Genomic DNA, 24695 nt, shown 5'->3' on the forward strand with positions numbered 1-24695 from the left:
TCTCAGACTAACAGGGAGAACATAACAAGTACAGGAACCAGAACACAAGGCAGAGTGCGATTAGGCCCACAGAAGAGGAAAGAACATAGAACTCTGGGGGATCCAAAGCGGGAAAAATCACCATCAAGGATGGCTTCATAGAGATGTAGTGCTTCAGCTGGACCTTGAAGGACAGGCAGGAATCGGGCAGAGAGGGAGAAGGGCAACCCAATAGAAAGTGGCTCAACCTTTGGCTGCTCATGCTCCTCCGTGCAAGCTCCTCTCTTGCTAGGCCCGTGCCTTTTTCTTCTCTGGTCTATTCCCATCTCTGCATCTTCACAGCCACCATTCCTTCTGCCTGGAGTGCCCATCCCTCCCCTAGTTCTCTGTCTTATTTCATCCAACTCAATCTCAAAGACCCAGCTCAAATGCTGCCTGTTTTGTGAAAGCTTTTTCAGGAACTCTAGCTCTATCTTTCCCCTCTCCTGGGTTCCTAGAGGTCCTACTGTCTGCATCATAGAATTTGGCTCCCATCTTGCTTCTTTCTGACATGAGCCTTGTCTCCTCAGTTGGACTGTGAGTTTCCTGAGGGAATGGATGAGAGCTAGCTCTTTTTCTCCTCTCCTCTCTTCCCAGTGTAGCCGAAGACAAACTAGGTACTGAGGAGAATGAAATATGTCCCCAAACACTTGTTGAATTAAATCTACATATCTAGATAAAGACCAAAGGATTTGATGATAACAGAGCTGGGCCTTAGAGATCAATGAGTTCAATCTTCTCATTTTACAGATGAAGAAACTGAGCTTTCTAGAAGTGAAAAGTGGTTTGCTCATGGTTCTGGATTTTGAAGCTTATTGCTAGCTCAACCATCTTGACCTGAGGTGTTGGTCACTGGGACCTCCCCAGCCTGCCTGACTTTCTGTCTTGATGTAGGAGGACCATGACGTTGGGAAAGGCTGGGTAGACTGAGAAGGTAGATTGTGATTAGAGTTGGGTTATCTGGAGACTAGGACTGAGGAGGCTTAGGTGGGGGTGGGCAGGGGCCAGGGCCAGGGCCTGGTGACAGACGGACGGGTTGGGCCAGGCCGCCCTCTCCTCCCCCGATAATTAATCCCGCGCGGGGGCCGCGGGCGATGACAGGGCTGTCTAGCGTGCACTTAAGCATTAAATGACCAATTTCTGTCAGACTAACTTCCCAGCCTCCTCGTCCCCTCCCCTCCTGCCCGCCCCCAGCCTGCACCCCCTCCCTCCACTCCCCGCACTCCGAGTTTTTCAGCAACTGATGGCTCCTGGTTCATTTCTGTGGAATTAATTGGTCCCTGAATGAATTCTGTTGACAGGGCAATTTATCATGTGTTTGGGCTGACAGTGCGGGGTGGGGGGGTAGGGTGGGGGGGTGAAGAGAGATGGACAGGGTGGGGGCCAGAAGGAGGGGGAGGGGGGCCTGGGTCGTGACTAAAATTGTCCTGAGCTAGGGGACCTGAGAGGCCCCCATCTCTGGAGTTTGGGGTCCTAGGGGGGCTCCCACAGTTATAACCCCAACTCTTATACATTCCCAACCCCACAAGTTTGAGGAACCCCCTCAAACTTAGCTAGACCTCTTCCTTATCTTCCCACCCCCAACTCTCTAATCCTTCTACCCACTCCACCCCCCTGGGATGAGGAGGTTCAGCAGCTGGGAGCTCAGTACCAGCATACATTAACCCTCTGCAGGCTAGAATGGGCCCAGGGACCCTGATGGGAGAGTGGGGGAAGTAGAGGAGGAACTGAGTGTGTATATGTGTGTGTGTGTGTGTGTGTGTGTGTGTGTTATGTGTTGTAAGGGGGGAAATGAAGGTCTGATTAGACTGCAGATAGCGGGGTTGGTCCCCTGAGAGCCAGACGGGCAGCCGGCATGGCTAACAGGGACCTAGGGGACCAGCTAATTAGGGCTAACTAGAGATTGGAGGAGGGGGGATATGGTTGGCCAAAAAGGGGCTATTCCTTTTGTCTTCCTTAGGCCACCAACCCCATATTCCCATTGCCACCCCCTTAATCCATCAGTCACCACTTTGACCAAGGCCCCATCCCATGTATGATTTGCTGGGCACTGGGGGAGGTAGGGTCTCTACCCTTGGGACCTCTGTGTCTGAGGAAAGACACTGGATAGATTCTAATTCGAGAAGTTGTCCTAAAATCCCTGATACACCTGGGATGATTACCTTCTCCCCTCTCTGCCTCTCCTCCTTCAAGTCCCATTTCTTCCCGGAAGCTTTCCCTGACTATTCCAGCCCACAGTGACATCTCTTGTTGCTAAACTGGAGCAACTTTTATTGTCTATACCATATAGTTTGGTCCTCAGTCACATACCATTTTACCTTCTTCCTCACTGCTTCCCGTGTGAGAGCCTTGTCTCCTCAGACAGACTTGGAGCTCCCTGAGAAGGAAGACTATTTCTCCTCTTTCTTTCTCCCTATTAGAGGGACCTGGGCCCAAATGTTCCATGGTAGAATGAAAGGAACACAGCCAAGTTCTGCCTGACAGCGATGGCAGGAAGTCCAGGACTGGAAAGGAATGCATTGGTCAAGGTAAGGTAAACTGAACTGGTTTCCTGAAGGAGGAAGGGAGGAATATTGATCACAGCTGGGAAGAGACAGTGGAGGGACTGAAGGTTTGGAGGGCAAGGTATCTAGTCTATGGAAGAGTAGAGAGCTAGGTCAAGCTGGAGCTGGGACTAAGCCAGAGTCATGATGGTGGACAATAGGAGAACTGGGAGTTAACTGAATGCACTACAAATTCAGGCTGTCTGACCCCCAACTGGGTCTTTCTCATTCGGCAACCATTGTGTTCATTTTTAGTAGACTTCCTATCAAGATATCTGTCCCAAAACTGTACCCAAGATTAATCCTGATTTTAGCTTCAATCCTTCTCCCAGCAGACGCCCTTCATTTCTACCCTTTGTGTTTTTGACCTCATTCCTTCTCGCTTCTTCCAGGATCTTGTTACTCAATCATCCCTTCTCCAGCATTTTCAATCTTTCCCTCTCTTAAGTATTATTTCCCTTCTAATGGGAAATATATTTAGGTCTCTCTTATTCTAAATAATGCTTTCCCATGACCCTCTTGCTCCCTTTCAGGTATTAAAATACTTCTTTTCAGTGCCAAACTTTTGGAAAGGACCATCTACACTTCCTTTGGCATGCTTATCAACCATTCTGTTTTCAGTCCCCTGAAATTAGGAGGCTACTCCTTCTACTCAAGTGACAATTCATTTCAGTCACTTACTGATCATTATATCCAATGGTCTTTTCTCAGTCTTCCTTCTTCCCCAGTTCTCTGTAGCCTTTGGTGTTGCTCTTTACTCCCTTCTTCAACAAATTAGCTTCACAAATACTTATTAAGGCTTTATCATGTTCTGGGTAAAGGTGGTGTGGGAAAGTGGATAGAGAGCTAAGGTTTTTTTTTTAATTTAATTTTTTTTTCTGCATTAGTCATGTTATAAGAGAAAAATCAGAGCAATGACGACAAACCTCAAAATAGATAAACATCAGCACCAAAAACAAAAGAAGTAGTAGGTTCATTCAGCATCTATACTCCACAGTTCTTTTTTTCCCTGGATTTGGAGATTCTCTTCCATCCTGAGTCCCCTGGAACTCTTCTGTACCATTGCATTGGTGAGAAGAATATAGTCCATCACAGTAGATCAACACTCAATGTTGATGATACTGTGTACAATGTTCTTCTGGTTCTGCTCATCTCACTCAGCATCAGCTCATGCAAGACCCTCCAGGTTTCTCTGAACTCCTCCTGCTCATCATTTCTTACAGCACAATAGTATTCCATTGTATTCATATATCACAACTTGTCCAGCCATTCCCCAATTGATGGGTACCCCCTCAACTTCCAATTCCTTGCTACCACATAAAGAGCAGCTATAAATATTTTTGTACATGTGGGTCCCTTTCCCCCTTCCATGATTTCTTTGGGCAAAAGACCTAAAAGTGGAATTGCTGGGTCAAAGGGTATGCACAGCTTTATCGCCCTTTGGGCATAATTCCAAATTGGAGAGGTTTTTAAGAGTTTTTAAGTTTTTAAGAGTTAGGAAGTCTTGGGTTAGAATCCTGCCTTTGATATTCATTAGCTATATGACTCTAGTGAAGTTATACCTCTGGGATTTATCTACCTAGATGTCTTGGTGGATGGAGCTGCCACAATGGAAATTCCCTATACTGACAACACCATAGGTCTTTTGTGTATTCATATATGTCCAGGATGCTGTGCTTGGTATTAAGGAATGCAAAGATGAGTAAGACACAAGTCTGTGACCCCAAAGATCTGATTTAGTATTAGGAGCTAAGACAGAGACACAAATAAGTATGAAATACATTAAAATAGGACAGTTCACATTAGAATAGGACAGTAAACTCCCATTTCTTCTACTATGAAATACAAACTCCTCAGCCTGACATTTAGGACTTTCCATAATCTGGCACCAATCTCCTTTTTCAGTGTTATTTCATATTACTCCCTTTGATATACTGTACATTGCAGCAAAGTTGGACTATTATCTATTTCCCAAACTCAACATGTCATCTCCTAGTGCTGTATATTTGGATAAACCACCCATCATCCCTGATACGCAGTCCAATTATCATGCCCAAATTTCCAGATCCTTATCTTTCTTCAAGACTCACTTGAGTACCCCCTCCTTTTCCCAATCTCTCAACTGTTATTGTTATTTTTCTCATCAAATATTCCTAAAGTACTTTGTTTTATCTCAGCTTTTATCCCCTCATTCCCTACCTTGTAGATTGTTGTTGTTATCGTTCAGTTGTTTCAGTTGTGTCTTATTCTTTGTCATCCCATTTGGGGTTTTCTTGGCAGAGATATTGGAGCGGTTTGCCATTTCCTTCTTTGGCTCATTTCATAGATGAAGAAACTGAGGCATCCAGGGGTAAGTGACCTGCCCAGGGTCACACAGCTAGTAAGTGTCTGAGGCCAGATTTGAACTCATGAAGATAAGTCTTCCTGATTCCCAGCCTAGTGCTCTATTAACTCTGCCTCCTAGCTGTCCCCACTTTGTACATTATATTCATCTAGATACATGTGGCATTGTTCTAGTAGAAAGTAAACTCCTTGGGGACAGGGACTGGTTTTTTTTTAATTAATAAAGTATTTTATTTTTTTCTGTTACATGTAAAGATAGTTCTCAACTTTTGTTTATACAAGCTTTACAATTTCAGATTTTTCTCCCTCCCTCCCTTCCCTCCCCCCTCCCCTAGACAGCAGGTAATCTGATATAGGTTATATATATATATATAAAACATAATAATATTAATCCTATTTCTTCATTAGTCATGTTATAAGAGAAAAAATCAGAGCAATGATGAAAAACCTCAAAATAGAAAAAAACGACAGCATCAAAACCAAAAGAAATAGTATGGTTCATTCAGCATCTATACTCTGCAGTTCTTTTTTTTCCTTGGATTTGGAGATCCTCTTCTATCACGAGTTCCCTGGAACTCTTCTGTGCCATTGCATTGGTGAGAAGAATATAGTCCATCACAGTAGATCAACACTCATTGTTGATGATACTGTGTACAATGTTCTTCTGGTTCTGCTCATCTCACTCATCATCAGCTCATGCAAGACCATGAACTCCTCCTGCTCATCATTTCTTACAGCACAATAGTATTCCATTGTATTCATATACCACAACTTGTCCAGCCATTCCCCAATTGATGGGCACCCCCTCAACTTCCAATTCCTTGCTACCACGTAAAGAGCAGCTATAAATATTTTTGTACATGTGGGTCCCTTTCCCCTTTCCATGATTTCTTTGGGAAAAAGAGACTGGTTTGGTTTTAATCTTTGTACCCTGGGTACCAGGCATGGTGTCTTACACTTAATAAGTACTTAATAAATAAATATTGAATTGAATAAATGTTTATTGAAAAATGCAAAAGAGGCATTCAAACAAGATGCCATAAGGAATCTAAGGAAAGAGAGATCATTTCTTGTTAGGAAGATCAGATGTCACTTCATGAAGAAGGTGGCATCAAGCTGAGTCTTGAAGGTTGGGTAGGACTTCAACAGACAGTGACTGGAAGAAGGTTCACTAGTCATAAGGAACAGTCTGGGCAAATGTAAGGAGACAGGAAAGAATAAGCATGAAATGGTGGGTCCAGTGTAAATAAAGTGTGGAGAACACCCACAAGGGTAGCATAAGGAATATGATACGGAAGGAAGGAAGGAAGGAAGAAGGGACATTTGGGGGAGAAGCTTTGAGTATTAAGCTAGTTTGGACTTTGTCCTAAGGCAAAGAAGTTTCTTAAGCAAAGGAGTAACAAAGCTATGCTTGAGGAAGATTATTCTAACAATATGCAAAGGATTGACCAATTGGGAGGCTGTTGAAATAGTCGAGGCCTGGGGTAATGTGAATCCAGAACTTGGGTAGTGGCAGGAAGAGCAGAAAGGACTTGGCATGAGTTGGACTGGGTGTGTGGGACATGGGAAAAGCAAGACTTAAAGACATCTCTGAGGTTTTCAGTAGGAATAGGGAACTAAGGAAGAGCAGGTTTGGTGGGAAGAGATGATAAGCTTGGTTGGTATCTCATAGGCTCACAAATTAAGAGCTAAAAAGGGAGCTCAGAGGTCATCTAGTCCAATGCCCTTGTTTTACGGATCAGAGAACTAAGGCTCAGGGAATTTAAGTGACTTGTCCTAGGTTACACAGGTAGTCATCAACAGAGGTGGAATTTTCATCATTTTCTGATTCTAGCTCTTGCCACTGTTGAGTTTTGGGTGCTACCGGGGTAAGCATGTGGAAATGTCCAGAAAACAATTGGATATGAGGGTCTAGCACTTGGGAGAGAGGTTGAGACTGGAGCTAGAAATATGAGAACTTTTTACATAGAAGTGATAACTGAAGCTTTGGGAGTGGATGACATTCCCAAAGGAGAGACTATGAGAGAAAAGAGGAAGGCCAAGGAAAGAGCCTTGGGGGGGGGGAGGTTACCAGTATTTGGGATGTCTGAGGACAAAGATAGGAGGAAGGAGAAAGAAGGATAAGGAATCATAAATAGGGGGCATAGTAAAGACAGTGATTAATTGACAAAAATATAGCTGAGTGCAGTAAGGAAGGACAGAACTGAGAGAAATTTTAATAATTTTGGTGTTTAGGGTGGGGATAAACTAGAGAAAGTTGTCTGGGAAGGGAAGATTTGAATAAGGTAAGGAAGGGAGTTTGGAGGAGCTAGGAGGAGAGGCAGTAAGGAATGGGAAAAAAGCTAACAGTATGCAATGTTATATGGGAGCCAAAAATAGGGGGCAGCTAGGTGGTACAGTGGATAGAGCACTGGCCCTGGATTCAGGAGTACCTGAGTTCAAATCTGTCCTCAGACACTTGACACTTACTAGCTGTGTGACCCTGGGCAAGTCACTTAACCCCCATTGCCCCGCAAAAAAAAAAGAAAAAAAGAAAAGAAAAGGGAAGCCAAAAATAAAACACCAAGAAGGGCATCCAAACTTTCAAATGTTATAGAGAGATAAAGGAGTGTAAAAACTGAAAACAAGCAAAAAATAAAGCATGTCCCAACAACTAGGCCACTGAGTTTGGATATTAGGAAGTCATTGAAGAGAGTTGTTTCATTGAAATGGTAGAAGCAGAAGCTAAGTTTCAGAGAGCTGGGCAATGAGTGGATGGTGAAGAAGTGGAGATAGAGAGTAGACTTCTCTTTCTAGGATTGAGATTGGGTGGCAGCATGAGTGAGTAATGGGGGCAAGGATAATCTCTTTTATAGTAGAATGGAGACATTAGAATGTTCTTAAGCAACTGAAAAGGAGCCAGAGGAGAGGGAGAAATTGAAGAGGTATGAGAGAGAGAGGGTTATTGATGGAGTAAAATCTGGGAGGAGATGGTCTAGTGCCTAGATGGAGAGATTAGCTTTGGAAAGGAGGGACTTTGGAAAGGAGGAGAAAAAGGTCTGTGAAATGAGAATATTTTGAAGTGTGGAGAGCATAAATTCAGAGAAGCCCATATTAGGTGGTCTGGGCCTTTTGAGGAAAATCAAACCCCAGCAATAGGAGAAAAGATGGTGGAGTTAACACAGGGATGAGGATCACCAAAGGGGCCTGGACCTTAAAATATAAAGGGCAAGGAGGCAATCTAATGAGATAACATATAAAATACCTGGCAAAGCTTAAATAATAATATAAATACCGACTTATGTCTTCATAGTTATTATTGGTGTCAGTGCTTGGGTTCAAGTTTGAACTTTGCTACTTCCTACCTGCTTGACCTGTAGTAAGTCACTTCACTCTTTGTACTCCAGTTCCTTCATCTGTAAAATGGTGGGAAAGGACTCTAATGTCCGTTCTACCTCTAAATCTGAGATCCTATCTTCCAAGATTGTGTGCCCCCTTAGGTAGCCTGCAGTAGTAGTAAAACATTAATGAAATGACTGATCTTAGGGTTCAGGTTGGGTGTGGAGGGATAGGAAACCAGAGGAGGTGGGATAGACCTCCAAAAAAGGGAAGTATCAATGATCCAAGATAATTCCAAAGAACTCACGATGGAAAATATTCTCCACATCCAGAGAAAAGAACTGTGGATTCTGAATGCAGATTGAACTATACTGTTTCTACTTTTGTTTTTGTGGGTTTTTTTCCTTTTTGAGTTTTTTCCCCTTTTGTTCTGATTCTTCTTTCACAACATGACTAATGCAGAAATATATTTAATGTGATTGTACATATACAACCCACATCAGATTGCTTTCTGTCTTGGGGAGGGCGGGAGGGAAGGGAGAGAGGGAGAAAAATTTGGAACTAAAAATCATGAAAACAAGTGTTGGAAACTATCTTTACATGTAACTGGAAAATAATAAATTATTTTTATGATTTAAAAAAAAAGAAAAGGGAAGTATCCCTAAGAGGCTAGGGATCCTGATAAAAGCAAAGAGCAAGGAGTGAGGGAAGGGGAGAGGTCGAAGGACAGGAGATTGTGGTTGGAGTTGGGAATTTACAAATTCAGGACCTTGGAAATGGAACAGTTCTAGATGATGACAAAGCCTAAGGCAAAGCTGTGGGGGGAAGGTGTCTTGATGGGGAGACTGAGGAAGGACAAAGGAACTGAGGCTTGATTACTTCAACATTTTTAAAGGTTCCATTAGAGGAAGAAGAGATAGGAAGCAGGAAAATGGGTTAGGAGATTCCTGTGGTCTATATAGTTGAAGTAATGAGGGCTCCAATTGCGGTGATGTTTTCATCCCTAGTGCCCAGCAGAGTGTCTGGTACATAGTAGGGAATTAATAAAATGCTTGTCAATTGATTGTCCGAGGACAGAGTAGATGACACAGTAGGAAATAAACCCAAGTTCTACGTCAAATCCAGTGCTCTTTCTACCACACCATGCTCCTTCAGCTCCTACCATCTGTGTAGCTCATTTGGAACTGAGCATGAGCACCCAGCCTCCTGTCCTAAATTCTTTTCTCATCATGGGATTCTTATCATTTAAGAGGGGAAGGATACATGTGTTACCTTTCCTTCTGTTTCTCCCCTCTTCCCCGTGTAGGGAGCACAGGCCTAGGCACACGGGCATGTCTACTTCTATTTTCCTCCAGTGGCTAACTGCCCTGGCCTCCCAGTCTCAAAAGCTAGGATCTGGTCCCCTGGGAAGAACCAAACACACAAAACAGGGGTTGGATCCATGGGGTCTGGGCATGGCCCTCATTCTCAGAGCCAGAGTCCCCAGACTCTTTGAACTTGAGCTTGGAGCTTTGGGTTGTCAGGTCCATCTGGTCTTAGACCAGTAACCCCTAGAAAACTGGGAGATAAAAGGGGAAACCCCCCCCACCATTTCCCCTCCTGTGTCAACTGCCTCCTTTTCTGTCTCCACCCACCATCGTTCAGTGGATGCCTATACCTGTCAGCCCTCATTCCCCTAAAGAAGAAAGGGAAGTGGGGCAGCTAGGTGGCGCAGTGGATAGAGCACCGGCCCGGGATTCAGGAGGACCTGAGTTCAAATCCGACCTCAGACACTTAACACTTACTAGCTGTGTGACCCTGGGCAAGTCACTTAACCCCAATTGCCGAAGAAGAAGAGGAAGAAGAGGAAGGACTAATGGCGCTACCACCCAGCAGGTGCAGCCCAGACTTACACTTAGTCCAGCGGCCTCAAGATCTGATTCCTCTTCTCCCTTTTCCCACATCCAGTTGAGAGTTACCGATTGGTTGTACCTTCAGAGACAGAAGCGACTCTTTCTACCTAAATACCTAATTCCAGGAGGGGAGGAGGGGAAAGTTTGAAGCCCTTCCCAACCCGACTGCTGATTGGCTGTTTGGCAGCTCCAAAATGGAAAAAATCTCTAGTGAAGTGTCGGGAAGGTGGGGTCAGGCTATCCCCTCTACCTCTGACCCACCTGCCCATTCTGATCTAATTCTGCATCTGGCTGGGAAAAGGGGCGGGGCGGGGCGGGGCTGCCGAGGGTCTGTGAGAATGTGGAGGATTGGGGAATTGCGGGGAAGGGTAGTGAGGAAAAATGATGGAGGTCTGTGGAAGTTATAAGTGAGAGGGGCCAGTAACGTGAAGGAATCAATGAGAATGTGATAGGTGGGATTCAGTGGGAGAGGTGAGTATTGTTGTGGTTAATGAGGGGCTTAATGAATAAGGGGGCCAGTGGGAGAGGGCTAGTCTAGGGGCCAGTGGAGGGTGTCAATAAAGGGAGTCAGTGGTGGCGCTTCGAGTTTGGGAGAAGGAATCCAGGAGTCCTTGGGAGTGACATACAAAATTTTATTTATTATTATTATTATTATTTATTATTTATTTATTAATTATTTCTTTATTTCTCATGTGCACAAAAGGAATCAAACAGAACCGGCGCTGAGGGAGGCTGAAGGAAGCTGGGGAAGGCTGAGGGAGGCTAAGGGTCAGTCCTAGGCTGAGGGTGACTTTCTGAGTCTCCCAGGCTCAGGTCCCTGCCCTGTCAGTCAGTTGTTCCGGCTTGGATCAGGGCAGGGTTCGCCCCGGGGCGCCGACAGTTCAGTAAAACCATTGTGTTTTCTCACTTTTTTCTGTAAAGTTCTGGGAGGAAGTTCAGAGACCAGCCAGGTGGGTTAGGCAGGAGGAAGCCTCCCTAGGGCTCGGGCTCCGGACTCTTCCGGTTAAAAAAAATTTTTTTTTTCACTTTTTATTGACTTTGTTTCTGTTTTTTTCGAGTCGTCACTATCCACAGGTGAGGAAACATGCAGGCACAGCCGCTCTGGGGAGGGAATCGGGAAAGGAGAGAAGAGAAAGGAAAGGAAAAGAGGAGAGAAGAGAAACAGAGTGGAGAGAGAGAGAATGGGAAAGGGGAATGGAAGGAGAGCAGAAAGGAAGGGAGAGAGGAAAAAGGAAACTAGAAGACAGCTACTGGCTCGAGGGGCTGCTCAAGCCATCAGTTTCCCAGGACAGGAGGGTGCAGATCTGGGGGCCAGGCAGGACTGAGAGCTCAAGGATGATAAATCGGGCCTGATAGGAGGAGATGGTGAGGGAGAAGCCAGTATTAGAGAAAAGAGACACAGAAAGAGAAACGGGACCGAGAGAGATGGTTTAAAAGGGAACAACAACAGGAGAGGAGTCCACAGGAGTCATTTTGCATAGTGATTTCTTTTCTTTCGAACCTTTTTTTTTTGCAACGTAAAAAAAAATCCCCCCCTGCCCCGCGCCCCTCCCCCACGTGCTGTGCTTTATTGGGTATGTATCTTGTGTACCCCCTCCCCCCATCTCCTCCCTCCTCCCCCCTCCCCCCCAAAGTGAGCGGCGACTCTCACAGCACAGACAGCAGGGCTTATCTACAGGCGGGCAGCGGGTGGCTTTAGTCACTACGATACAGGATGGCCCAGGCCGGGAGGGGCATTGGAAGGGTTTATATACACAAGGATTCGCCTTCACACAACACACACCGTCTTTCTATAAAGCAGCAGCCATAGGCTTTTTTTTTCTTTTTGCAAATACCATAATATTAAATAATTGTAGAATTTGAGGTCCCTGCCCAGTCCTCGCTGATAAGACTAGTGGCGGTCCTGCTGACCCCCCCAAGCCTATCTCAGGCAGCAAGAGCTCAGACACTGCCCTATGCTGACCCGACTTGGACCCCAAACCCCCTGGCTTGCCTCCGCGGGGGGAGGAGGAGCGGACCGTGCTGGTCCAGGGCTGTTCCACCTGGCCAGCCCCAGACCGAGGGCCTATGTCCAGAATCAGGGCTGGGACCAGTTCTGGGACGGGGGCTGGGACCCCATTGCTCTAGGGTGAGCCAGCCCAACTGAGATTGAACACGATTGTAAAGGCTGAGATGGAGTGGGGAGGTGTCTGAGATGCAGGGTGAGGTGTGTCACGGGGTTCCGGGAAGCCCAAGGGAGCTGGGGCGGGAAATAGCTCCAAACAGCAACAGGGGCAGTAGTGATGGTGTAGGGTGTGGCGGTTTTGGTGGGAAGAGGAAAGAACCAGACTAAGTCCGGTTAGCTGGAAGGGCCTTTTGCCCTGTGTCCCATCAACAGAGGTACTGTCTAGTAGGACTCAGGCCCCACAGACATCCTGCACCGCATTTCCCCCTTATGTCCTGGGCTGGAGGTGGGGGCGGGAGCCCAGCGCGCTAGGGGTCGGGGGTCCGGTGGGTAGTTCTTTCCTTTAGTTTGTAACTTTTTTGTTCAGGATTTTCTTTCCCCGAGCCTTCCCGGCAAACGGCTTAACACCGTGTGGCTTTCTCCTTCTGGTTCCGCAGGCTGCGGGATGGGGAGGGGCGGGCCTGACCGGGTTGGGTTGGTGGGGGCGATCGCCGTCCCGGTTCTTATAGTCCAGCCCGCTAGACTTGGCTCAAACCCAGGTGAGCGGCCCCGTCATAGGCAGGGAGTGCTACACCTTGGCCAACGCCACAAGACCCCGCCCCGGCCCGAGGAGGCGCACCGGGAGGGGAGGGGGCGGGCGCCAGACTAGGCTGGGGCGCATCTCCGCGCCTCCCTCCCGGCGGACCTGGGGGAGGCTGCGGAGGGCGGCGAGGCAGAGGCCAGAGAGGGGCAGGGTCTGCGGGTTCCTCCGGAGACTCAGCCCGTCCCGTCTCTACGGATCCCGGATTTCAAGAAAGACTGCGGGGCAGGGAAAGAGGGAAATGGGGAGGACAGGGGCCAACTGGGAGGCGTAGCGTCCCGTCCCCTCGCGTGGCGTGGCGTGGATCCTCCCTCCCTCCGTGCGTGGCGGCGGGAGGGAGGCCAGCGGCGGGAGAGAGGCCAGCGGCGAGCGAGCGGGCGAGCGGGCGAGCGGGCGGGCGGGCTTCAGACGGGGACAATGTGCAGGCCAAAGCTGTCGGCCTGAAGCTTGATGTGGTCTCCGCGGTAACTAGTGGCGGTCATAGGCAGCGGCAGCAGCGGCAGGGGCGGAGCCCCGGGGGGTGGCACTATAATAATAAGGGGAACCTGGAAGTTAACACAGGAGAAGAATGGGCTGGGTGAGAGGACAAACAGGAGAACAAAAAGGAAAAGTAACTCAAACCGAAAACCCCCGGGGCTGTGACTTGGGGGCGAGGAGGGCCGGACTGTGCGGCCCCGGGGGCCTTGGTACCCTGGACTCTGGCCCCTCTCGGCCTCGGCCGGGTTCCCCGCCCGGAGGCAAACCGATGCATTGGGAGGATCGAACCCTTGGGGCCCACCAGGCACGAGCACCAGCAAGTCCATCACCCATTTGCTGAAACCTTCAGAGCCAGCGAATTACGTTTCTCAAGTGCACTTGCTGAGGTTTGCCTGCCCTGCCCAGCCCATCTGGGACAGGAGGAGGGAAGGAGGAGTCTGGGTTGAGTTTCAGGTCTGAGCTAACCTCTCTCCCCTACCCGCCCCGCCCCCCACTCCCATTTCAGACATAAGTGGGGCTAAAAACCAGGAACGGAACAGGCGAGCAGACAGACAAGACATTCTGGTGGTCGTACTCACTTAGTAAGGCCGGGTTGCTGAATCTCCAGGCCTCATTGTAGGTTGTGTACTGAGGGTGGCTGTAGGGATTGCCTGAGAATTCGCTTCCTGTAGGGAAGGGAGAGGAGACAGGAAGGGGGTGAGTCCTGGGGATGACGGCATCATTCTCATCATGGCAATGGGCAGTTGAGGCTTCTGAAGTGGCAAAGGCCCCTCCCCTGACAGCCAGGCCTGGCTTGGCCCAGACAGATAGAGTGATGATGGCTTAGAGGGGTGGGCAGGGGGAGCTTGTTGAATGGGGTGAGGAAACTGGTTTGGTCCCAGGGTAGAGGTCTTGATGCCAAGAGTATATCCAAAGGCTGCTGGGAGATGAATGCATGCCTACTCAGCAAAGCTCTGTTTTGCTCCCCTCCTTTTCTGATGGTGATTCCTTCTACAGACTGGGAAGCCTGGCACTATCTGCTGCTCTTCTTACTGGGGAGATGGCATTGCCCATTGGGAATCAGCAGGAGGATCTGAGATCCTTGCTGAGCCAGACCAAGCTGAAGGGCTTGGACCATCCATCGAACCTAGACTTCTGGCTTGCATTGCCAAGAATAGACCAGAGGGTAAGAGACCTATTTTCCCACAATTGGTGCTATTGAGAATGGCCTGGAACAGGGAGGGGGTAAGCAGTGTTCCATGCCCATGGACACAGAAAAAGCCCAGGAGCTGCTTCTTCTCCATTGTCATGCCCAAAGGAAATCACAATGTGGACAGAACCCACTTTGGTGTGGTTAAGGTTGGTTCTCTAAGACTATGGGGACTGGAGAAGAGAGATACCATAGAGTACAAGACAGGAAGAAGATGGACAGTGCTTTGGTCTAAGGACGGGGCCTTGAAGAGAGGGGCATGTGCTCCAAAGGCTTAGGGGTGGGGGTGGGATGACTCCTGGGAGCTGGCACTGCCTGTCCCCCCTGCCTCCTCCCTTTCACTCTCCTCTCAGAAAGGCCAGGCCTCTGAGTTTTTCTCTCACCCTTTCTCCTGTGTGATGACCCCAGACTGTTTACACTGATCCCGCAGCGCGGGTTAAGTAGAGGAGAAGGAGCCCCTCTCAGAGAGGGAGCTGGGGGGGTGGGGTGGGGGTGGAGGGGGGATGCAGCCACTGGAAAGCCTGTTTATTGACGAGGAGGGAAAGCATGCGTGCAGCAGGATAATGAGCTTCTGAGCTCAACTGTGACCAAGAGGAACTGAGCTATCTCCTTCCCCGATCGCTAATGAAACAAGTGTAATTTCCTCATCAGCACTGGATTCTGTTTAACGACTCCCCTCTTGCCACTGCGGCTCCCCTGCCTCCCACCCCCACCTCTCTTCACTCTCCCTCCCTTCCCTATACCCCCCCAGCTCCCTAACTCCCTCCTACTGACTCACTTTACCCCCCACCCTCCCTTACCCCTTATCTGCCTGCTCCCTTACTCCCCCTGGGGGGGGGGCGCGTCTCTTCACTTCCTACCTTCTCCCAGTGTCCTCATACCATCCCCCATTCATCTCACCTCTCCTCCCCAGAGGTTCTCCTCTTCATCTCCCACCAGTTTCCTTATCTCCTCCACACCTAGTGCCCCCAACTCCCTCAATACCCTCCTGTGTCCACAGGGAGTGGCCCGGACAGACAAATAAGCCTACTGATGTGCCCTCTAAATCAGATTACAAGTCTCTAGCTTGTAGGAGAAAGGAGCTCACCACAGGACAAGGGGGTGGGAGAGAAAGGGACCTAGTCCCAGCCCTTCATTTGGGTAAAAGGGTTTCCTCGGAAGGAATGGCTTGGGAAAGCCGGGTCATTCTCCAGTGCCTCCTCCTTGAGTCCCAACCAAGGGAAATCCCCTTCTGCACCCCACCTACTCTGCTCAGAGATGCTGCAAACAGGCCTGGCCTCTTTCAGACAAAGGGGAGAGTTAACTGCTGGTTGTATATAGAGATAGAAACATCAGGCGATGCCTCCCACATTGGGGCATAGGGCAGCTAGAGGAGGAGTTGCTTCTATTTCTGCCTTGTCTCACTTGAGCTAGAGCCCCTCTGACCCAGGGCATATCCTGGAACCTCCATCTGCCTTCTTGGAAGTTGTCCCCTTTGCCTTTCCCAGCCTCCCCGCTGGGGGCTGGTGTTAGCCAGGGTGGCTTTGTCTAGGTGACTGACATTTGTCTAGAAATGGTGCTTGACTCCAGGTTTCCATGGAAACCAGGGTAGGCTTTTCAAAGCCACCTCAGCTTGGCCTGGCCCAATGCTCTGGGTGTATAGTCAGTTAGCTGGCTGGCGCCTGGGGTGGCCTCTAGTCACTGGTGGGAGTGGCAGGCTAAGGATGATGTGACAGGAGAGGTGACCCACTGTGTTGGGGGGGGCAGATATGTAACCCCTGCAACTATACTCTAGGGGTTTTCCCAGGCCTGGGCTCCAATCAGCCTACACCGAAGAGAGGAAGAGAAGGTAACCACAGAAAGGGACCACCACCTTTTGGGGATAGCAGGGAAAGAAGTCATATGACTGAGAGGGGAGGTTAGAAAAGAGAATCTGGCTTCACACAACACCTATTATTGAGCTTCCCCAAGCATGACCCCTCCCCTTCTCCCCCTGCCCTTGACTGTGGCTTTTATTACCTACCAGGCACCATTCCTGCCAGGGTGGAGGTGGGGTAGCTTCCCTGGCCAGTGGGGGGAACATGGGGGGGATAACCGGGCAGGGTGGTACTCGCCATGTCACGACCTGAAAAGAGACAAGGCATAGGGTTGAGGGGCTGGTACTCAAACCAGGTCACTCTATGAAAAAGAAACTGCCACTTGATCATGTATAAAATAGCAGTACATCTGTATATGTGAGACTGTTATCTATTATATACACACATGTATGTGCGTGTGTATCTTTTATGTGTTTGGCTACCAGGTCTTCTCAGGGGGCAGCAGAGAGAACACATGATACAGGGTTGGGAGTCAGGGGACTTTGATCTGTGTGTGTGTGTGTGTGTGTGTGTGTGTGTGTGTGTACACACACACACAGAGTGCATATATTTGATTAACTCCAATAGTCTCCCTCATTAGAAAGTGAGCTTCTTTAGGACAGAGAAGGAGTTTTCCTTTTTTATATCCCTATAGTAAACACTTCATAAATGGCTCTTGACTGGATTTCCTGGTCCCTCCACTGCTTCCCAGTGAGTAGAGTCTCTGGTAACATCACAACCTTTTCCACCCCCACCCCCACCCCCAGCCCTTCTTCTCATGGACCTTCCAATTTTAGCCCCTCCAACACCTTCTATGGTTCTAGGGAATATAACTCCTACCTCACCCCCATCCCGATACTCACCCCTCCCACCATGTCCCTTCCTGAGTCCTGAAGGATATAACCTCACTGTGGACATTGCCTGGTTTCCCTATGGCAAGTGCTAGGGGCAGAGTCAGGAGATGTTTTGCTATTAGTCTGTGTCACATTTAAATCATTCTTCATGCTCCTTGGAGCTTTCCCTGCTCCTGATCCCAGAAAGCAAAGCCCCGTTAAAGGCTTTTAGAACCAGGCAAACCTGGTTCATTGTAGATTTATGCTGTCCAGCTTTCAACTCAGGCTCTTATAGCTGCTTCCCAATCTTATTGTTTATTTATCATTTGTTCCCTAGCACAGGGGCCCCCAGGGTATATCATGCTCACAGTCCCCCAAGATCTGTTATGTAGACAAAGGGTGTGTTTCTTTGGAAAATTATGTAATCGGATAGCTAAAGAAATTGAATGAAGATGAATTATAAACTCAAATACACAATAAGAGTTGGAGAAAATGCCCTGACATCTCCCCCATATTGGTGACTCTTTGAGGTCTATGACTTTACCTCCTACTTCACTAAGAAGATGGAGGCCTTCATCAAGTCTCATGCCCATCTAATATATGTGCCTCTTCATCTTCTTTTTCCTTCCTCCCCATCTTAAGAGAAGTTGCCTTCCTTCTCTTCTGTTAATCTAATCCTTCTGGTTTTGCCCCATGGAAAGACCTGGACTTCATGGATGCAATGCCCTCCCAACCTCACTAAGACTTCCTAGATTACCCCTCTTTTAGCATCTTTGACTCAACCCTTTACGTTGGCACCTTCTTTTTTTCATTCTACCCTTTGCTTCTACCTCCTGTAATTTGTCTTCTGACTTTACCAGTCCACTGAAACTTTTCTTGAAGGTCATCCATGACCAAACTTAATGGCTTTTTCTAACTCCTCATTCTCCTTAATCCCATTGAAGCATTTGACACTGTTGACCAAGTCAATGGAATGGAAACCATTGCATCCACCCATCACTTTTCAGATGAAGAAATTGAGGCATAGAAAGATTAAGCAATTTGCCCAGGGTCATATGGTCCAGTGAGGTATGTTGATTTTTGAGGTGTGATTTGAACACAGTTCTTTCTGCCTTCAAATACAGTGCCCAAATTATTTTATCACATTATCTCACCTCAGAAGATCTGGGTTCAAGTCCTACTCCTGATACGAATTGGTTGTGTGATCCTGAATAAGTCATTTAAACTCTTAACCTCTCAGCGCTCCCCAGCAACTAAGACTAAATTGCAGAGCTGGTGACAATCTCCATTGGAAGAAGGAACTCCCAATACTGAAGAGATCACAGGACTAATAAAAAATATTTTTAAACATTTCGCTGGCAACTTAAATTCAATATGTTTAAAACTTGTCATCTTTTTCTACAAACTGGTTCAACACTCCCCCCCTCAACTTTCCTCTTCTTGTCAATCAATGGCACCACCATCCTCTTTTTTTCCTTATTTGAAACGAGTCATCTCTGCCTCTTCATTCATACCTGTCTCTCACATATAATCAATGTCTGGTCAGTTCTTCTTTTGATGCCTCTTAAACTAATGCCTCCCTTTTCACTTTCACTGGTACCCTCCCAAGATGACCTTTTCTATCTCTTGATATCTAGATTCCTTCAACAAGCTTCCAGATGAGCTCCCTGACTCCAGAATAGTACTCTTCTAAACTATTCTACATATCCCTACTAAATTAAAAGCCCTTAATTACTATTTTCATTACATCATCTTTCTTCTCAAGAACCTTCAAGAACTGGCTTCCTATTTCCCACCATATCAGATCTAACCTTTGCCTGACATTCAAGGCCCTCCACAGTCTGATCCTATAACCTCTCTATTCATATCCTTTTACTACTCTTTAGCATGTTTCCTCCGGTCTAATTAGGCTGACGACCTTATTGTCTCGGTACTTGAGCCATGTTCTTTTTCACCCCCTAATCCATGCCTATAGTGCTCCCCTCTTTCACTGGCTACTCAAAACTTTTATATCCTTCAAGGCTCAGCTTAAGGTTTTTACTCTTCAAGCTTTCCTAAACTTTTAGCATTCTCATTGATACCTCTCTTTTCTGAGCATTCAAAGTCTGCCTTACATAATTAGCACTTAATAGTTCGTCCTCTTCAAGTAGACTGAAAGCTCCCTGAGGCAGGGACTATGTCTTCTTTTTCTGTATTCCCCTTAGTAATAAGCACATAGCAGGTGCTCAATAAATACCTGTTGATTAATTGCACTGGTAATCAGTACCACACAATTTAACATTTAATTATTCTCTCATTGTTATGTCTGTGCTAGATGTAAAGGACAAAAAAAATGGGTTGGAATTTGAAGGAAACACATTCTCCCTTTCTTCTAGAATTAAATTGTGGGTTACGTTTATTTTAGAATGATGAATAATATATTTAAGAAAATACTAATATGTGTGCACAAAAATCTATTGTATGATTCTTAGAAATAATTTTCTAATTTTTAGATAAAATTTAGAAATAAATTTCTAAAAATTCATTAATGGATACATGATCTTTGGAAAATTATTTCAAAAAATAGGCAGAAAGATTTTTGTGCAAAGTTGTGCAATACATATTCAGTATTCCTGTAAATTCCTATAAAAGGAAAAGCAGCAGTCTGCAACAGTGCCAGTGAGACTCAATCCCTATCTCTGACTGAAACTATTCTCTCTGAGGACATCAGAAACTTCATAATCACTCAATCCAGTGGCCTTTCTTAGTCCTCCTTCTCAGTCTCCTGACAGAATTTGATGCTGTTGACAATACCTTGTTCTGGATGCTCACTCCTCCCTTGGATTCTGGGACATCACTCTCCCCTGCTTCTCCTCCCACTTCTCTAACTACCCCTCCTCTGTTTCTTTCATCTGGATCTTGCTCTCTTTACACTGTCTCTCTTGGTCATCTCTTCCACAGCTTCAGTGAGTACTTCTATTCAGGTGACTGCCAAATCAACATCTACAGCCACATCTTCAGCTGCCTACAGGATAATTCCATTGGGATGTCTTACCAACCCCTCAAACCCAGCATGTCTAAAATTGAGTTTATTGTTTGTCTTAATCTGGCTTTTCTTTCTGGCTTCACTCTTTCTGTCAGTGCCACCACCATTTCCCCAGTTTCCCATCTTGACCACATTGGGGTAACACTTGGGTTTTCCATTTCCCTCACCTTTCACATAAGAATTTCCAAGTCCCATCGATTCTCCTATTGCAATTGATCCTTACATGCATCTTCTTTTCTCTTATCCCCCTGCCACCACCTTGGTATAGACTTTCACTGTCGCCCACCAGGACTATTGCAATAACTACACCACCTCCAGATTCTTCCTCTCTATGTATATTTCTGGTTATGTCACTCTCATACTCAAAGCTCCTTAATGCCTTTCCATTGACTGCCATCTAAAGTTCTTTGCCAGGGATAACAGACATTCCACAGTTTGGTGCCAGACTTATTTATATTACCCCTGTCCGTGAACTCTACAGTTCAGACAAAACAGATTACTTGTGCTCTCACACACATGTCCTATACTTTGAGTGAATGAATGAAAGAATGGTCATTTATTAAACATTTACTACTTCCCAGGCACTGTGTTAAGCACCAGGAATACCAGTACAAAAAGCAACACAGGCCCTTCCCACAAGGAGCTTACATTCTCTCAACCAATGAGCAATTATTAAATGCTTTCTATTTGACAGTCATTGTGCTTTTCCACTTTTATGCATTTGCTTATACTTTTCCCTATTATCCTTTCAACACTTCTTCCTACTGAAATCCTACATATTGAAATTCTAACTTTTAAAAACCCATGAAACGCAGTGGATAGAGCACCGGCCCTGGAGTCAGGAGTACCTGAGTTCAAATCTGGCCTCAGACAATTAACACTTACTAGCAGTGTGACCCTGGGCAAGTCACTTAACTCCAATTGTCTCACCAAAAAAACAAAACAAAACAAAACAAAAAAACATGAAAAAAAAATAAAAAAAACCAAAAAAACCCCTTGATCCTTCTCTTCTTAGACCTCACAAAGCATTCTGCTTGCACCTCTCTTTTATTATTTTGCTTTACAGTTACATGTTCATGTGTCTGTTTAAGACTGTAAATGACACTAGGAGAGAGACCCTATCTTATCTAGGTTTTGTATCTTCCTATCATTTAGCTGATTAATACATGTTTATTGAATTAAATTAATTAAATCTATGGGTTAGATGTCTTTTGACCTACAGAAGATACTGACATTTACTTTTTAAAAGGTAGAACTATTCAGAAACCTTTTTCTAATAGCTTTCCTCTTGTTGAATTTTGATCTAGATATTGGATGTGATACTACAGCCATAAGGACAAAGTGTTATGTAGTAGAAAGAGCAACAGTTCTACCAGGGATAGATAATATGGCCTCAGTGTTTCTGAGCCTCAGTTTCCTCATTTGTAAAATGAGAAACATCATTCCGTGAGGAAAATATTTTGTAAACTGGAAAGTATTAATATATTTGAGCTAGGTAGTACAGCAGATAGAGTCCTGGAGCTGAGTTGGGTAGACCAGAGTTCAGATCCAAATTTAACACTGTGTAACACTGGACAAGTCACTTAACCTCTCCCAGCCTCAGTTTCCTCATCTGTAAAATGATATAGTTGAACTTGCTCAGTAAATACCTGTTGACCCACTAAGAGGCCTTGTGCTATAATAGAATAAATCTTGGCATAGGACCTGGGTTTGAATCTCAGCTATCTCAATGACTTTGCTCATCAGCCCATGACTTAATTACTAGCTTTACTGAATTAGGAAAGGGGAATGTTGGTCCCTTGACCCCTGCCCACACTGGCAAAAGTGTCATTTGAAACCAGAGATGTTTAGCCTGGGGAAAAAGACACTTAGGAGGTGACATGTTGGTGGTCTTCAAGTATATGTAAAGCTATCATGTGGAAGACAGAATGACTATTCCATTTGGCTCCAGAGAGCACACAGGAAACAAGAAATGGCTAAAAGTTGGAAGGGGAGGAAGTTGGTTTGTTGTAAGGGAAAACTTCCTAACAATTAGTGCTATCCAAGTGGAATAAGTTGCCTTAGGAGGTAGTGGGTACTCCCTAATGGACGGTTTTAGATCAAAGGCTGGATGGCCATTGGTCAGGTTGTTGTAATAAAGATTCTTTGTTGTCCCTTCCAGCCTCTAGAATCTGTGATTCTAGGACTAGACAATCTGTAAAATCTCTTCTAGCTTTAGTGCCCGTGATCCTGAATGTAGCAGATGCTTATTCCTGTGGATGTTAGAAACAAGAAGTGTATTGTTCTGCTTGTCTAAAAGACAATGAGCACCTCGGGACAGAGAGGAGTAAGGATTGGTTTAAAGATTTTTGGACTTAGATGGAAATTGGAACTGGTTCCTCCCAGCCCTCTGACCTTTAGATCCACAAAGGGGCTGAGAAAAGGAATACTTCATTAAGAAACATAGGTTGTAAGAGTTTAAACTTATCTGAACTCCTGTGAAACTATACTTCAACTGCATTAGTGTATTTCTCCAACCCACATAAATTGTAATGCAGTTCTTGGTAATCTGTTGTTTTGTGCAAAATCATCTACCCAGCCTTAGCAGTGAGGTCAGCAGGGCCTGCAGGGCTGGAAAGCTGCTTATAGTTAATACTTGAGGGATACCATTAATCAACATGTACATGCTGAATGTTGAGAGCAGAGTGTTGACTAGCAAGCTAGTCACTAAACTACTATATTTCTCTGTCTGTCTGTCTGTCTGTCGTCTGTCTCTCTCTCTCTCTGTCTCTCTCCCTCTCTCCTCAGGAAAATTGCGAGACCAACTTCTAACATATGGAAACTTTCTCCATGCTTCAAGTCACTCTGACAAGAAAAAAGTCATGATTTGCAGACATAGTGCAGTGAAGCACAAAGAACCCTAAACTGAGAATCAGGAGACGTGCGTTCTTCTCTGGTCTCTTCCATTAACTTGCTGTGTGACTTGAGGCAAGTCACTGTCCCTCTCTACACCTCAGCTTCTCATCTATAAAATGAAGGGATGGACTAGTTGATTCTGACTTCCCTTTCTGGTCTAAAATTTGATGAATCTGTAAAATGCTTTACCATCAAATGAAAAATGAATTTATAAATGCTTTTAGGAGGGGCAGTCTTACATATAGATGTATCCTATGGACCATTAAACTATTCTTTTTTTTTTTTTTTTGGTGAGGCAATTGGGGTTAAGTGACTTGCCCAGGGTCACACAACTAGTAAGTGTCAAGTGTCTGAGGCCGGATTTGAACTCAGGTTCTCCTGAATCCAGGGCCAGTGCTCTATCCACTGCGCCACCTAGCTACCCCCATTAAGCTATTCTTTATGGGTGTATGTGAGAAGGATCATATTGAAAAAAGTATAAATCAATCTTCTCAGAACTTGATGCTGCTATCCCCTAATATCACAGGACTTTGCACGTAGTAAGTATACCATAAATATTTGAATATAGGAATAAGTTAATGAATGGGTTTCATCATAGAGCTGCCCATTCAGTATCTTCAAGTTACCATAGATTGCAGGCAGTACATGATGCCAAAAGATCAGGAATACATTGACCCAACTCTTGTCAAAAGAGTCTATTCTTCTGGAACTGCCACTGTCAATAACAGAAAAAGCATCTTGGGAAAAAGTCAGTAAATTACTAAGATCTTAATATGAATGGAATTGGAATCTCTGCCAGGAAGAATCAACACAGCCCTGCTCTTTACATTGCTTATGGCTGGATGGACAAATATGAGGGGAGAAGGAATCATACACTAGGTGGTATTCACACCTCAATCAGGTGTGTGTGTGTGTGTGTGTGTGAATGGAAGCACTGAAAAAGGAACAAACCAATGCATCATAGGGCATGTCAGAAATAAAATCTATGAAGTCCTACAAAAGGGAGAGAATGGTGATGTGTTTCTCTTGCCCGTTGAAAATGCAGGCAACAACTGGAAAGCCTCATAGGAATGCATAACAGAGAAATATCTACATGCTAGTTGCAGGATAATGAATAGAGTGTGCCTTTTTTTGTTTGTTTTTTTGTTGTGTTTTTTTGGAGGGGCAATGAGGGTTAAGTGACTTGCCCAGGGTCACACAACTAGTAACTATCAAGTATCTGAGGCTGGATTTGAACTCAGGTACTCCTGAATCCAAGGCCAGTGCTTTATCCACTGTGCCACCTAGCTGCCCCTAGAGTATGCTTTTAATAAATGTTTATTAAGTTGAATTATCAAACAAGTGAATGTTACTCATACTGGGATTTCTACCTTCGAGAAAAAGCAAGTGAAATGCAAAGAATAAATTAGTGGCATGGAAACTGGTGTAAAACTCAATGGGGTGGAGTGGTAATGTCCTTTGAGAGTTTTACTAAAAAATAAAGACAGTCTCCAAGAAATACTAACAGTTGAGGATCTTAAAGTACCCAGAAGTGTAAGGAGTGCTGTGTTAGATGAGGATGTCTTCTGAGTTCAAATACAGAA

General features: G+C 45.7%; 1 protein-coding gene and 1 long non-coding RNA gene across 2 annotated transcripts in view; one reads left to right on the plus strand and one right to left on the minus strand.

Annotated features, from left to right (window-relative positions):
• Positions 1-13262: 13262 nt before the first annotated feature.
• Positions 13263-24695, minus strand: part of PAX2 (paired box 2) — a 102754-nt gene continuing 91321 nt past the window's right edge. Inside the window, 3 exon segments of the mRNA XM_043985823.1 lie at positions 13263-13384; positions 13914-14000; positions 16527-16628. Of these exon segments, the coding sequence (XP_043841758.1) occupies positions 13263-13384; positions 13914-14000; positions 16527-16628 (311 nt within the window).
• LOC122741936 lies at positions 13384-23401 on the plus strand. Its single transcript, XR_006354888.1, has 3 exons — positions 13384-13721; positions 14332-14500; positions 23005-23401. It is a non-coding gene; the product is annotated as an uncharacterized LOC122741936 (long non-coding RNA).

This window comes from Dromiciops gliroides, chromosome 2, assembly GCF_019393635.1.
Source record: "Dromiciops gliroides isolate mDroGli1 chromosome 2, mDroGli1.pri, whole genome shotgun sequence".
Taxonomy (NCBI): Eukaryota; Metazoa; Chordata; class Mammalia; order Microbiotheria; family Microbiotheriidae; genus Dromiciops; species Dromiciops gliroides.